This window comes from Cyclopterus lumpus, chromosome 25, assembly GCF_009769545.1.
Source record: "Cyclopterus lumpus isolate fCycLum1 chromosome 25, fCycLum1.pri, whole genome shotgun sequence".
Classification (NCBI taxonomy): Eukaryota; Metazoa; Chordata; class Actinopteri; order Perciformes; family Cyclopteridae; genus Cyclopterus; species Cyclopterus lumpus.
Genome location: NC_046990.1, coordinates 10,981,539 through 10,997,670, shown reverse-complemented (window position 1 = coordinate 10,997,670; position 16,132 = coordinate 10,981,539). Strand labels below are relative to the sequence as shown.

The window sequence follows — 16,132 nt, the reverse complement described above, 5'->3', positions numbered from 1 at the left end:
CTAAGAGGCACCTTGAAACAGCCAGCCACCCTCGGCCAGCGTGTGCTCAAGTGCAATTAGCAGACCCTTTCCTCCACCTGCCCCTCCCACCCACTGAGAGTGTATATAAATATATGCTGTTCGAGTGTGTGTGTGTGTGTGTGTTACTCTCTTATATGCACAATACACAATGTACATGTACAGTATGTATAGACTTCCGTGTGTGTGTGTGTGTGACCACCCGAGAGACTTGAGCATCTCCTGTGTGGGATCAGTGTCACGGGATAGAAGCTACTGCGGCTTCAGATCTGCTGGCGGGAGGCTATTATGGGCACCCAGTGTGTGTGTGTGTGTGTGTGTGTGTAACAAAGAGATATAAAGCTATATAAGCAAGGCGGCGGAGAGTCGATGAGTGACACGTCACTGGTTACCTTTGGCCTGGGCCGCTGAGCTGTGGGAGTAGCCCAGCGACAGCAGGGCCATCTCGATGAGCTGGTTGAAGAGCATGTCCTTGCGCACCAGCACGAACTCGGCGTGCTCCTCCTTGCTGTCGAAGTCCATGGGGTTCTCGTAGTGCTCGACCACGCAGAACACGGGCAGCATGTTGCCTGAAAACACGGGAGGCACGAGTCAGGGGGACGGGCAAAGAAAAAGGTTCACACTTTGACCTTGAGCATTCTGAGCGCTCGCCGAGGGTTACGAGCGGTGTGATTAGACTGCTGCCGAGTGGAAGACACAACGTGAGCTAAAGGATGGGTTTGGACCACACGGGCATCTTTCATCTTTCATGGGACGATTTCTACCTGAGCCCTCTCACCTTTCTGTCTCGATGCCAAACGCTCACATCGACGAGGGGGAATCAAACAACAACCGGCCCAATCTCGGAGGCTGCTGTTGTTTTTAACCTCTTTTTTGATTTGATTAATTCTCTTTTGTCATGTAATTTCAAACGGGTTTTTCCCAAAGTTACAAGAACTGCCGGAAGATTACTTTTCTTTCTTGAGACGGGCGTCACGGACATGTTGCATGTGCACGTGTGAGCTTAATAAGCGGTGCATTACGGAGTGAAGCATCACCTTTTAGCTCAGCGTGAACACCACTCCTTTTGGCACAATTAACTTGTTTGTTCCTCCATCGAGACTTTTCCCCTCTCAACCGTCATGTTCCCGTGAAGCGGCGCTTCACATGCCCGAGGTTCACTAGCCTGTGTCAACAGTGGCTCTGCTATTAGGTGGAATGAGCAATCCTTGTCCAGAGACTGCGGAACGTCCTGCAAAAATCACCCAGCATGGCATTTTTATCTTGAAATCGCATCGGCGGCGCTGTGAGAAGGTTGAAGTGCGTGGGGGACGACTCGGCCTGAAGGCGTCGGCAGCTTCTCGTGCCCTCGCTGCCCTACTTCCTCCGCTTGCCTCCCCTCCGCCATCACCCCAACACGTTTCTGTGCTTCGCGTCGTCCGGGCCGATGGAAACCATTTCCGTTGTCATATTTTTTTTTTCCCGATCCCCCGGCATTCCAGAAGATGCACACAGCTCTGGCAAAACAATCAATAAGCCGACAGATGCCAGGGAATGTGCTGAAAGAGCTGCTTTTCTCCTCCCCTGATTTTAATAGATAAAGATCTAACAATAAAGACTGCTGTGTAGGTTCATTTGGGGGGGGATCAATACCGGCTTTGTTTCCAGGGAGCCCGGAGAGGGCTGCGGTAAATATTGTTTCGGGCTCGGACACAATGCCCACTGTGAGGCCCTCGGCGAAGCCTCCGCGGCCGCTTTGCTCCGAGGGAAGAAACTTGACGAGAGCGCACAGGAAGGCTTCGGAGGGGGGGGGGGGATGGCGTCGTAGGGAGCCGCGAGAAACGTAGATGATGAAGGCGAAAAAATTAAGCTCTCTCAGCTGGAGAGCGACGCGTAGATTAAAGGAGCGAACAGGAGAAACGGCCCATCGGAGGACACTCACACAGCCGCGTTCCAACAGTTCCCGAGTCCCTCTTGCCCAAAGAAAACCAAACCAGCCAAACAAACAAACAAACAGAGGCGCTGTCACGGGCACCGAACCTGCAGGTTTTAAACTCATTTCCAACGCCGAATGTAAAAACAACATAGAAGAAGAAAAACAACAACATAATCATAAAAAGCTTCATTTTTTTTTTTGCCCGCTGCGTTTTTCACGAGACGACACCGGTTTTATTAAAAAGCTTTGTCATAATCTCAAAGTAAAGGCTCCCTTTAAACAAGAATGGCTCTTAAAGGACTGAAACCTCTCCTTAATAAACAAATGTCGGAGCAGGAGGGCGGCGGTTGGAGCGGCGACACGGCGCGGATAAGGGAATAACTCTCACAGCGCTCCTCTATTAGCTATTGTCTGGGCAAATAAGTGGGAGTGTGTGAGTGTGTGTGTGTGTGTGCGCGCTTAGAGGACCAAAGACACATTGTAAGAAGCTTTAAGAGTTTTGGAGAGCATGCAGGGGGTGGTGGTGGGTGGAAGGTGGCGTGTGTGGGAAGGCCCCTCCCCTCCCACACACGCTATTTAAAGTGCATTTAAATAGCCTCCCTCTATTTGCATAGTTTATTCTTCTCATATTCAGACAGTTAGTTCGCCAATATAAAAATATTCTTTTATAGATTTTGTACGGCAACTAATGATTCTTTTCATCAGCAACTGATCAGTCGATTACTTTCTCAATTAATCGATTCCGTCTGTAAAATGTCCGAAAAACGTTGTGCGGAAAAACAACAACTCAGTCTCAGTTCGTCATATCGCTCGTTTTGGCCCCTAAAACCATTACGTTTTCTGTCACAGGAGACAAATAAAAGGGCCAAATCTTCACATTTTGGGAATCGGATGATGGAAAAAAAACGAGCGTATCTACCAATCAATTTATCGACTAATCGATCCCCTGCCGAAGTCTTTTAAAACCGACTGTTCTGTCCCAACAAACAAACAAAAATACATTTACAGACATAAAAAACGGAGATAATCTGCCAATCTTCCCATTTAAGGAAGCTGAAAGCAGCACATGGCACAGAGACTCCCCTCCCCTCCCCCTCACCTCTCTTGTGGCAGGTCTTCAGCAGGTGGCCGGTGGGTTTGTACGGGACCCCGGCTAGCTTGGCCCCGGTGCTGCCCAGCCTGGCCCGGCCTAGGGGGCTGCCGTTCTGCTCCAGCCGGGGCAGCTTGGCCGGCGGGGCCTTGGCCTCGGCCATGCTGTTGACCAGGTCGGAGTTCTCCTTGCCCAGACACGCCTCGCTGAGATGGTCCATCATTCTCAGCTCCTCTGCTCACTATCACCTGGGGGGGAGAGACACACGGCAATGAACACAAAACCCTTTTTGTGTTGACGTCACCGACGCGTGCAGACGTGACGTTTTTATAGACCGACACCCCCCCCCCCCCACAAAGAAAAAAGTGCTTTAAGTAATTGAAAGCTTTGAGAACAGACCCATTACGGCAATAACTGTCAATTCGCTTCAGTTATGGCGACTCGGGCCGCGGTGACGTTTTTTTCGTGCCGCTTGTAATGTTCCCATTTCTCAACGCATGTATTATGTATGGCCGTCCGTGGCAAACAAGCCTTTTCTTTTCTTGTGTGCAAACACATTCATTTGCGGAGAGATTCCACTTGAATGACTACAGTGCAGTTCAAGGAACAAGGATCTTCTGCGGCGCACGCGGAGATAAGGGGGGGGTAAACGTAATTCTGTTTCTGAGTCACTTCGCGTGGCTTCACATTCGTGACGCAGCTCGGAGGCGAAAGGCCGCAACGTCACACACATCAGTTACATGACGACTTTACAGGAGTGAACTTTATTTATAAGCTAGAACTTTACAACTGTGGGAGGGGGGGGGGGTTAAAGGCAGCTTCTAGAAACTTCAAAAACACTTGCTGACTCATGATTAACGGAATTAGGAGAAGAGATGGAGAGGAGAGAAAGATGGGGAGCTGCTTCCAACCACAGGTGCACAACGCCTTGAGGGCCGAAGCTGACAATTCCCACGTTATTTGAACTTTTAAGATTTTATCAAAGCCCTATTGTGTAAATAAAAATGTTTTTAAAAAGCAACGCAGGTTCTGCATGCAGGTTAACGCGCCGTGCTGATGATGAACATGAACCGGAATGTACACCCCCTCCCCCAAAACCAAAAGATCAAGAACTACCCCCCCCCCACCCCAAACCCATTCAAAACATGCAATGAGGCAAATAATTCACCACAAATAAGGGGGCCATATAGAAACCAGACCCGCATACAGTCTGGATCCAGGGCAGGATTTAAAAATGACACACACACACACACAGTAAGCAATAGTTTAAATGGAAGCATCATCACATGGGGGGGGGGGGGGGGGGGGGGGCAGGAGGACAAGTTGAGTGACAGATCTTCCAAACCAACCTGAAACGCAGCACTTCCGCACTGAGGAGCATAAAACAGTCTTCTTCAAGTTTGGCCAGGGCTTAAAAAAACAACCCCAAACAACTCCTGATCCCGGTCTCTCTCTCTCTCTATCTACGTGTGCATGACAGCGAAACGGTTATAACAAAAATAATAAAATGTAATTTAATTTAATTTAATTTAATTTAAATGTAAAAAAGAAAGACAAAAGCTTTCTCCGGCTCTTGTTCGCGGAGGACTGACAGGCGGTGCGAACCAACAACAACCCGGGTCTGTGCGAGAGGCGGCGAGGTCGAGATGGACCGCGATAGGCGAACATTGGGAAGCGGTTATGTCCTATGTGTGTGTGTGTGTGTGTGTGTGTGTGTGTGTGTGTCTACGCGCGTGCGGCGTCCGTTAGTCGATTCCGTCCGACCGGGAGGAAACACACGGCCACGGGAACCGTGAGAACCGGCGACATTTAGCCCAAAGTGAGCGGGTTAACCGCGTCCATCGGTCACAAGTGAGGGCGACTTCTGCTTCACTTCGCACCGCAACATCCGAGCCGACCGCATCGGCCGCCCGCACGGCGCATTTTGAGCAGCCGCACGGGAGAAGAGAGAGAGTGAGAAGAGAAACAAACAAAAAAAAAAAAAAAGCAAAAGCAGTTATAACGATATTTATTTAAAAAAATAATAATTAAAAAAAAAAAAAAAAAAAAAAAAAAAACTTCCGCCGCGCGAGACCCCCAGAAAGAGACCGACCGACGTGCTCAACAACCGCCCAACGGCCGCTTAGCTCGACGTGACTGCCGGCGGACGGACACTCATAACAACCGCCAGTGTGGGCTCGCGTGTCGCGCTGGAGGCGGACCGGGGAGGACGAGGTGCGGACGGCCGGAGCGGCTCCGCGGAAAAAAATAAAACAAGAAGGAGAGAAAAGGGGGTCAAAAAAGTGCGGGTTTACTTTCCGTGCGTGGAAGAGCGTGAACGCGGCTCGGAGGGCTGCTGCCCCGCGGTAGTGAGAGGAGGAGGTGTCCTGGCGTCCGGACGGAGAGCTCCTCTTTCTCTCTCTATCTCCCTCTCTGGCTGTCTCTCTCTCCCCCCCTCGCTCTCGCTCCGTCTCTCCCTCCTCTCTGTCCCCATTAAATTATTAGTTGTATTGACTCATCACTCCCCCCTCTCCTCTCCTCGCTGCTGGTGCCTCCGCCGCTTCGCCTGCGCCTTCCCTTCCTCCGCCTCAATTCAAATGGCGTGGTGGCGAAAAGGGGGGAGGGGGGGGGGGGTATTTAGGAGAAAAAAAGAAGAAGATAGCAGAGATGTGTGTGTGTGTGTGTGTGTGTGTGTGTGTGAGGAATAAATAATCCCGTAAAATTAATAATAAATAATAATCCCTCCGCGTCTCAGGCCACAAAAAGTCCTCGCGGAGACAAATAAAAAGTGGAGAAAGTGGACACGCGCGCGCGCACGTACACGGTCAAACACACGTGCGCACGCACACAACACACGCTGAGAGGAGGAATCGGTGGTGCGATTTCCGGGTGTGCGCGCAGGAATCTTTAATCAGCTTGATTGGAGTGAGGTGGTCCTGCATTTATTACCGGGGAACACGCACACACACACACACGCACACACACACACACACACGCGTCTTAAAGAAGTGCTTTTTTATTTTATTTCACTACATATTTTACATTCAGTGTAAGTTAAGTCGAGTTAGAAATTGATACATAAATAAATTATAGACATCACAATAAACTAAATGGAACCCATAAAATACATTTTAACTTACAACTTTTAGAACATATGAACAGATTGTTTAATAAAAAAAGAGATTTTCTTTGCTTTTTTTTAAGAGTTTGTTAGACTTGAATCAATATCAGAAAAATCACAGGTCAGAAAGCCTTAATAGCTTTATAAATGGCCTCATAATACAACAAAATTGAATATTAATACATTTAAATAGGTATTAACGTATATCTTGAACTATCAAAAGACCATATCATAGCAATAATTTACCATTTTAAACGTGGGACGCTCTCTTCTTCTGCACAGTAAAGGAGCTTCATCTCTGCTGCATGTCAAGCTGTCTAATATTTAGTTATTGCATTGTAAATATTGCATACAACATAGGTCTTTATACTTATTTAGTACTACAGGATAATGTTAGTACAATAAAAAGACCGCAGGCATTTTCCCACCTCGCAAACCTCCCCTCCGTTATGTCAAAACTGGATTGTACCAAAATATTAAGACGAGCTAACGTCTGTTGTGTCAACAGAACCCTGAGCTGTCAACGGAGGACGAGCTGAACCGAGGGAAGAAAGAAGAGAGGAAAGGGGGGATGACACCGTGAGCTGGGAGGTTTTCTCTCTCGCGCGCTGACGCGATTGTCGTGTTTTTGTCTTTATTTTTGTCTTTATTTTTGCCCTCGAGCACACGGCGAAAATACCACACGCGGTAATCTGTGTTTATTGTCAATAAAAGGACCTGACACGCTGTCTGTGCTTGACCTTAAGGTGGCCGTTTAATAACTGGTTCCTCTCACTTCACGAGCAGAGGCCGGACTGGACACACACACACACACACACACACACACACATGAGTGACAATAAATGCACCGATGCTGAGGTGTAGATGTATTTCCATCTTTCGGTTTCGTCACGAGCAACAGAGGTGAGCGTGTGAGGCAGAGTTCACGGCCGAGGTCACGGAGGAAATGTTGCTTTTCTGTGTGTGTTTTAAAAAAACATTTTTTACACGGCCTGTAAATGCACCGATATATAAATAGTAACGTAAGCAACGACACACAAGAACCAAATAAGTGTCCATTAATCACACTCTCAGCGAGCTGTAGGCCGAACACTGAGCTCCTGTCTTCGAGGCATCTAACCGAGCGAGGCGGGGGGGGCCGACGTGACCCCCCCCCCCCAAACAGAAGGCCCGTCTGTCCCGGTTGTTGTAAGAACAAAAACAGGAAACCCACGTACAACAGGAAGTGTGTGTGTGCACCAGAGGTGGTCGGGCGCTACATAACGCTGCTCACTAATAAATCTTGTCAGTGTGTGATTGGTTCCTCGTCCCACGCTCAAAGCGGTCGTTTCGTAAACAATGCGGCATCACTGCAGACCGCCGTCAGGTTGCATGAACTTTTTTTTTTCTTTTTCAAACGCCACGGAAATGACTGCGGAGAGAAAATCATTCAGGTTTACGGAAGACGCTTTAAAAAGGAAAAGTCCCTTTCAATTTTTTTTTTTTTTAAAAAAAAGACAAAAAAAAGCTGCCGAAACTGGAACAGATCAAAGAGCCCAAACGCGGCGCCGTAGAAACAGTGCCGTTACTACGCTTCTCATTCAAGCCGCAGTCATTGTTCACGCCCACCAGCGTGAGGTCAAAACGTTTGCTCATTTGTGTACCCCAAAAAAAAAAAAAGCAAAAGGCCGCATTAAGCTTTTAACGGAAATAAAAACACACCCCTCGGGGGCCTGAGATGGAACTATGTCTCATGCTGCTGACGCCGAGTGACGAGGCGTACGTGGATTTGAGGCTGCGTTTTGAAATAGGGTGCCAGGTCTGTGTTTCTTTTTGAAGATATAACAAGAAACGGAGGAGTTGTTGAAACTAAGACCCCGACGCGTCTGAATCCCCGAGCGGCCGCCGCCGCCGCAACAGATCCAGCGATCAATTCTTATCTTAACCATTCTCGGGGTTTCAGTGGCGCTGCCAACACTGTGTGCTAAACACAGCTGCGGTGTGCCGCGTGGTTAAATGGCTCCGCTATGTGTGTGAATAAAAAAGGCCCCCGACTGTGGAGTAATTACTGTATTTCCAGAGATTCACCCCGACGTGAGATATCGTTCAGCTTTGGGAATACATTTAAAAAAAAAAACAATTCCCACGAAGTCGGCGAAAGACATGAAAGTTGCAGTGATGCGATGAGGATGAATTTTTATTTAATGATATTGAATATTGTGCAGCATCTCAGATGTGTGCTGTTCAGGTTCACTGTGATACGTAGTGACATTAATCCTACCACACACACACACACACACACACACACGCACCAGATCGCTCTGCATCACCTGCATTCTGCACGTTGGTTTCCACGTCGACGTGTTTTACACGATGTTCACCGCAGCTCCCGTTTCTCTCAGTAATTTTTTTTTTTCCTTCCTTGGCCGCGGTTAGCAGCGCTCGGGAAAAAATAAAATAAAATACAGGAGCGACGGTGAAAGCAAGCCATTGTCGGCAAATGCTCTTTTCTCTCTGGCATGACGCAAGCAGCCGCAGTCATTTCCACTGTGATTGTCGGGCACCATCAGAGAGCATCGATAACCCCTGCCAGGCCCTGGCAGCGCCAACAGGTGCCGGCGCTGCCAGATAGGTTGGCACCGACGCGGCTGCGAAAAACCCTCTGACATCCAGAAGGGCACAGATTTGCACTGAATGCACCACTGAATCAACACCGCTGATTATCAATTAACATATACCGTTTTGTATCGCACAGAAAAGAGGGGAAAAATGCTTTTTTTCTTTCTTTCTCCTCCCTTTTTTTTTGTTGGAAAAAGCAGAAAGCCTGTTTAAAAAAAAAATGCTAGCAGTGTGCCGTCATAATCACGCGCTGAATACAGATTTAGCTCTGTTCAAGGTGGGTTTTTACAAGCCCGCGCGGCTTTGTGTCGGGGAGATATATACAGTGCGTAATTGTTCAGGCACAATTTCGTGCCTGTTGGCTACATTTGTGCAGGAAGCATGGGGAGGGGGGTGGGGGGGGGGGGGGGGGGGGACACACGAGGAACATGACAGACTGGATGTTAAAATCGCAACAAAAGACACCTCACGTGTAAATGTGAGGAGTCATGGCGTCACACCGCAGGTAGGTTACACCTCCGCTGCACCACAGGTACGCCTGTGTGTTTACACCATAAACACACTTATCACAGATATCACATCTGGGCTGCTGCTGTTTTAAAACCGCGTGTTGACGTCTCGGGAGGAATTAAACGTTACGTCTCTATTCGGACACCGGTGATCAACACACAAAGGGGGGGGGGGGGGCTCAAGGCGTCAATGTGGCGCGTCAGGCGAAGCCGGCTCCATCACTTCGCTGCACGTAGGCGTTGTGATGTCTTGATGCTCGCCACTTGTGATGCCTCTAATGGGCATTAATAGGATTATTTGGATTACTAATACAAATTAGTCTGCGCATCCAGTCTGGGCAGACAGCGCGCAGGCGGGGGAGGGGGGGGGGGGGGGGTTGTCACCACATCGACTTTGAGCTCTTTCTGCGAGTGTCTCCCACAATGAAAACACACACACACGTAAACATAATGGCATTATTAGAGGCTGCAAAGGATTTTAATAATGCGTCTGGGAATGTGTCAAAACACGCCGGCGTCACTGTGGGTGAACCTCGGCTGACATGAAGCGGGGAGGAAGTGCACGGCAGACGGCGAGCGTCTTTAAAGTGAGGAGAGAGTCGTCTGAACTGGAGCGCCGCGCTGAGGCAGCTTTTCCATTATGACTGAATTGACACGAATGGGAGGCTTTTGTGCCCTCAGTGCCGTTGGCATTTTGTAGGTCACCGTGTGGTGAAATGAGTTTCACAACGTGTTACGGGCTCCAGGCCGAGCCCGGCGCGAAGACTAAACAACAAAACAATCCTACGCGTCCAACCTGAGGATTCCTTGAAGCACGACGCGTCACCGCTCATCGTCTTCTCAGAAACGCGGGCGCTTTGCTTTCTTTGTACTTCTTCCTGCACAACTGTTGCACAGAGCTGCAGAGTTCAGGGTCGAGGCGGTTCATTAACGCTCCCCCTCGCGAGACATCCGAGGACCACGAGAAATTGTCTAATCAGTCGTTACGAGGTAAGCACACAGATCGACTAAATATTCCACGACGAGCGTATCCTCCGAATCAAATTAGTTCCCTGTTTCCCATTAGCCTCTCGCACAGCCAGCGTGGCTTTCAATTACTCGCCAAATAAGGTGATTTCTGCATTTCTCATACGTCCGCATCCTCCCGTGTGGGAGGAGGAGAGAGAAATAAAGAACAAAGAGGAGGGAGGGAGGGGGGGGTGTAATGAACTGAGTGTCGACTCCTAAGTGTTTAATTGTTTTATAATCACATGAAGTCGACAGAAATAGAAGCGGAGTGGTCTGCTGACAGGAAGGCCTCCACGCCGGCCGGGCCTTCTGAGGTACTCTGCGTCGCCGCGGTGGACGCAGAAAGACAACCAGCTTCTCACATCGTAACCTCCCCCCCCCCGTTATACGCTGTGTGGTGTGCACTGTACACAACACGCCTCCCACGCAGACGCACGTACGTGAGCGCGCCTCGGTGTCGGCGCGAGGCCTCGCTGAAGCCTCGCCGCTGCAGTCGGCTGTGATTGACGCAAAGCCGGGTCGTCTTTTTTAGTTTGTCCTCACCGGGATGAAGCTTCAAAGCCGCCATATTTATTACGCCTTCCCTCTCTCGCTGTCTTTATCACATTATAATACCAATCAGTCACAGGACAATCAACGGGCGACAGAAGCGGGTTCTTTTTTTTAAATAAATCCCTTTTCCGTCAGCGCCCGCTGGACTCCGAATCATCACACGACACGAACAATTAGACTTTCTACAAATAAACAACGCAGAGTTGGAAATACAGACGTGTTTCATGTGTGAGAGAGAGAGAGAAAAAGAGATGCTGAAGGTGGATCTGTAGGGGCGAGAGGAGGAGGAGGAGGAGGAGGAGGAGGAGGAGGAGGAGGAGGAGGAGGAGGTGAGAAAGGTCGCCTCATCCCGCTCGCTGAAGGGCACGGTAACCCCGGCCTTGTGGGGAGTTCTCGGGAGTGTTAAAAAGAAACGGAGGCAGGTGACGAGGACCGTGTTACTCTCCTCTCAGCGTGCGAGAAGTGGAGCTCCAGCGATGGGATGTGAGCATGCCGAGGGAGGTGGGGGGTGGAGGCGGCGGGGGGGGGGAGGGCTCTTAATATTGAGGCTTCGGCAGAAGTATTGAATGAGAGGTGGAGACTTAAGGATGTGGCTCTTTATCTACGTATTTTCCTTTGCATATTTAATCCCTTGTCAAAGGATGCATCATCCGTCCTCTGACGAACAAAACAGTTGATAAGGAAGGGTGTGTGTGTGTGTGTGTGTGTGTGTGTGTGAGAGAGAGAGAGAGAATACAGTATCTGTTGAAATTGTTTCATTGAGTATGTGGGTGGGTATTAACAACCTGATCTTAGCGGGATGCGCTTTGCTATAAATCGCTCTCTTTTTCTTCGTCTCGCCGAACAAAGGATTCAGAAAAAGCTCCACAGATTGGATGAAGACAAGCATCGGAATAAAAGACAATGACTTGGTTTTTGTTGTTGTTGTTGTTGGGTTGCCCCCCTCCCCCCCCCCCCTAAAAAAATAAAATAAAATATGAGAAATGTAATAATGCGATTTGAATCGTGAAAACTTAAATGCATTTGCTTCCTTAAATTATATTTGCCACGGTAGCATGAAGCGCGCTAAATAAGAAGAAATAAAGAGAAGGAGAAAACAAAGAATCGGGAGGGATGTCATTTTGTGAAGAAGAAGAAGAAGAAGATAAAAAGCGTGACAAAACCGACATGACGGACTTGGGTTTCTTTCTTTTTCGTCTCCCGGGGAGGAGACGCCAACCGGCCGATTGTCAGGACCCGAAAACAATGAGGCGCCTTTATCACTAAGCCCAGGAATCTGGATCAACAGTATGCAAAGCATATGCCAGAATAAATGCAGTCTCGAGCATGCCGGGACAACATTACTACCCCCCCCTCCTTTTCATTTTTTATAAAGAACTTTCCAGATAATGACAAAATGAGCTGTAGCTCCCGTATCACACACACAGCACTCACCCAGGGTGGTATGTCTGTAACACCTTTTTTTTTGCCCTGGAACGCAGCCGTCCTTATTAACACACCAACCATTTATTTTTCCAAAACCAGTTGCAACACGTCACCCAAAAAGAAAAAAGAAAGAAACGCTGGGAATCATTGTTATCTCTCTTCTCTATTAGCAATCATAACAGAGCTATTTCATACGGAGGAGAGGTGGGCGGTTCGGCGGAGGGGCGAATCCCCGAAGAGCCACACATTAAAAAACGAGACAGGCCTCTTATTTACTGGCGACAGTCTAATAAATACATTTGCTGGCAGCTAAACAGGTATTTACTCTGCTCCCTACCACAGGTATAATTTCACTGTTTGCTGAGCTGTTATTTTGCTACAGAGATAATTATCGAGGTGGTGAAGAAAGACGATTAATGGTTTTAGCCGAGATATCGAGAGAGGAGGCGCAGCCCAGCGCCGAACACCCGACAGCGAGGGGGTTTCAGAATCTGCATATTTCGCTGTACAGGTTTCTTTCTTTCTTTACACTTTTTCTGGACATTTTTTCATTTTTCTTCTCCTGTAAGACCCCCCCCCCCCCCCCCAAAAAAAAACCTAAATAAAATAAAAAACAAATGATGCTGGGTAATTAAAATGTAAACTGCAAGTGACAAAGCTTTTCTGGATATCATGTCGGAGTGCAGCGAAGGAACAACAAAATACATCGCGTCCCCCGTGGCCCAGACTAATTGGTCTCTCGGGGGTCACGGGGCAAACTTTGTCACCCTTCCACACCCCCCCCCCACACCCTCATCCGACAACCTGCTCGTTAACCTGAGAGCCGGCTGAGCGAGCCCCGAACACGCAGCCGACTGATCTGGTCCCCACCAGAGGGGCCAGAGGTCTCCCCACCGGCACACAGAGCCCGCCCCCCCTCCCCGTGGTAGTTTCCACGCCGCCGACCTGAAGAGACGACTGACGGAGTGTCAACAAGACAAGTTTGTGGCCCTTTTCCCCACAAGTACACTACTACAGCACCGTAAACGCAGCGTGGGGGGGGGGGGGGGGGGGGGGGGGGGGTGGAGGGGAATGCAACGAGGTTAAACCTGTAAGTTAGAAAGGTAGAGAGGTGGAAACGCGTCTGTGTTTTCCGAGATCTCATCCTGGTGGTTATTGTAAGAAGCGTGAACGTTCAAATGAATTAATTACACACTAATAAGCTGCGACAGATGTTTAGGCGCGCCTGTGCGTGTGTGTGTGTGTGTGTGTGTGTGTGTGTGTGTGTGTGTGTGTGACCTGCCGCTGCCACCATCCTCGCACGCCGATTCTTATCGCTGCTGCCAAACAAGTTCATGCTGAGGCATCTACGCCAAGCAGACCGACAGCCGGTTCTAGAGCAACTTCTCTCGTGCCACTTTTTAAAACGACCGCAAACTGCTGAAAAAAAAAACAAAAACAAGAAGAAGAAGAAAAAAAAAATAAAAAGTCTTGGGCCGAGGAGTAAAACCGAGAAGTTCTCTCTCAACGCTCTCTGGCTCGCCGTTGACGCGTTCGGCTTTGTCTGAGGACTTTTACAAGAAGTGTTACGCGGCAGCCCGAGACAGGAAAAGGGCTGTGTGTCATTGCTGTCAAGAGACGGACCGGATCCCCCACAGCGCCACAGATCTGCAACCATTAAAAAGGGTATAACTAGTTTTTCTTCTTCATTTCTACCCCCCTCCAATGCAGAGGTGCCATGCTTGATGACAGATTATTTCGGGGACGGTTGCCCTTTAATCATCCGATCGGTTCTTTGGATTTTATGTGCAAACTTCTACTTTATTTCTTCTACTGTAGCATCATGGCTGAATTAGCAAATATATATATTCTCCCTGACAGATTAAACCTACAATATAAACTCAGGTCTATATATATATGAATATATATACATATATATAATTATCAGAGTGACTGGCCATGCTGGTGCGTGAAATGTCAGCTATTTTCTAAAGGAGCAGAAAGTGAAGCCTTTAAAAACCTGTTAACCACAGAACATCAGTGCCCACGCAGTTTTAAGATGGTAATATTCTCATAACAGCTCTCTCTCTCTCTCTCAAACACACACACACACACACACACACACACACACACACACAGGTCTGGTTGTACCTGAAATGACTTTATCAGCACAGTGACAAAAGCCACAAGGCGGACCAGACAGCATGACTGCACCTACTCTGTATCATGGCCTCCGAGTGCCTCCCACCAAGTCATGCGGAGAGAAGAGCAATACATTCTTTAACTCTTTGTTTCCTGTGTGAGTCGCACCTTTTTCTTTTGTCATTAGTATTTATTTATTTGTCACCTTAACCTTTATTTGTGTGAGAAGTTACACAAAGTGCCTCACGCTATACAGCGGTTAAAGTGTTGAAAGCAAGGCTGACACGTAATTAAATAGTTAGTATACGGAGAGAATAAATGAAGTGGCTCTAATGGCCTAATAAAAAGTAGTAAAAGAAGATGGGCAGTTGGGCTGCAATAGCTTCAGCATTTCAGCTGTCAACACACACTTTATTCTAATGAGATAAATATATAAATATATAAATATAGGTTTAAAAAAAAGAAAAGTTAAAGTCCTTACGAACAAGATGATAACACATAAGAACTTTATTCCCCCCAGAAGAGCCTGAACCCACCGGGGTCAAGAGCAGCATCACTTACTGCTGCTCCGCTGTAAGTTGTTAAATGAATTAGAGGAGATGGATGTGCTGAACATCACGAGTGCTTTGCTTATTCGTGCAGAAACCACACAGGCCCGTTTCTGCACGTTTAAAATTAGATGGCAAAAAATAAATAAAAAGTTCTAAATGCGTGCGTGTATATTTACCACGAGGCGTGACATTCAGAGTCGATATTAAATTGTCTTTATAAATATTAAATGCTATCGCGGCCGCTTTTTGGTCTGCTCGCGTGTTTTCAAGTGATTTCTTTTTTTTAAAATTATTTCTTTTTTTTTTTTGGAAGATGGATTTTAATGGATGTCTTTGAAATAATTCATTTAGAAGCGACTCGCTCATCGAACTCCAACCGGAGGTGCTCGTCGTCTGTCGGCCGCGCTGCTGATGGGATGAGCGGCATTTAAACGCACACACACACACACACACACGCACACGCGCGCGGACAACCCGACGCACGCGGGGCAATGACACACACCGTACCTTTAAGTCAGCGGCAGCCCGACCTCTTGTTTTCCATCAAAAGTTGAGCGACCTCTTGTCTCTCTGCTCCTCGACGAGAGATCCGGAAAAAAAAAATACAAAATGAAAAATAGTGCCGCGGAGGAGGAGGAGGAAACACGGCTGCTTTTTTTCTTCTTCAAAAAGTCAAAAGTCCCGTGGATGAAGAGTTTGGTTGAGAGAGAGAGAGAAAGAGAGAAAAAGGGGGAGAGGAAATAGTCTTGCAGAAACCGCACCGGCGGAGGTTGAAGTTTCTTTTTGGGGTGGTGGTGGGGTTGGAGGGGCAGGGGGCGGGGGGGGGGGGGGGGAAGAGAAGCGCACACGGCGGATGGAGCGCAGAAAACAAACGTGAGCAACCGTGCGCTGCGGGCGGCGGAGGTGAAGTAGCGGAGAGGAGCGGAGAGCAGCGGCATGTGAGGAGGTGCTGAGAGGAGCGGAGGGGGCGGCAGGTAACGCGGCGGACCGCCCCTCCCCGTTTCTGATGCTCGAATCGATGATTTGCCAGCTGTGGCGCAGCTTGTCTCATTGCCCCACTTTGGTTTTTACAGCCGCTCCTCTCCGACGCGCAGCTCTCCGGGGACACCGAGGGAGGGGGGGAGGCAGTGCCAGTGCCAGTGCCGGGAGAGCTCTCACACTCATTCGTGTTCATATTTACACGCCACATGTTTGCATGTCAAGAAGAAGGAGAAGAAGGTTGGTGGTGGCGCCGTGCGTCGTGCG

The 16,132-nt window shown here is 48.6% G+C and overlaps 1 protein-coding gene across 8 annotated transcripts in view; it reads right to left on the bottom strand.

Annotated features, from left to right (window-relative positions):
• The window catches only part of LOC117728186 (DNA-binding protein SATB1), a 49,401-nt gene extending 33,744 nt beyond the window's left edge, over window positions 1–15,657 (bottom strand). For 3 of the 8 annotated variants that reach the window (XM_034528970.1, XM_034528975.1, XM_034528976.1), the window contains exons 1-3: window positions 15,395–15,657; window positions 3,033–3,271; window positions 411–587 (exon numbers count right to left, since the gene is read on the bottom strand). In XM_034528970.1, coding sequence (XP_034384861.1) covers window positions 411–587; window positions 3,033–3,246 — 391 coding nt within the window. In that variant the 5' untranslated portion in view covers window positions 3,247–3,271; window positions 15,395–15,657. Of the gene's footprint in view, window positions 1–410; window positions 588–3,032; window positions 3,272–4,372; window positions 4,551–5,317; window positions 5,573–12,224; window positions 12,379–13,493; window positions 13,603–14,345; window positions 14,433–15,394 lie in introns of those variants that run through there. The other 5 variants (XM_034528973.1, XM_034528972.1, XM_034528974.1 and 2 more) reach the window with 5 other exon arrangements.
• Window positions 15,658–16,132: the final 475 nt, after the last annotated feature.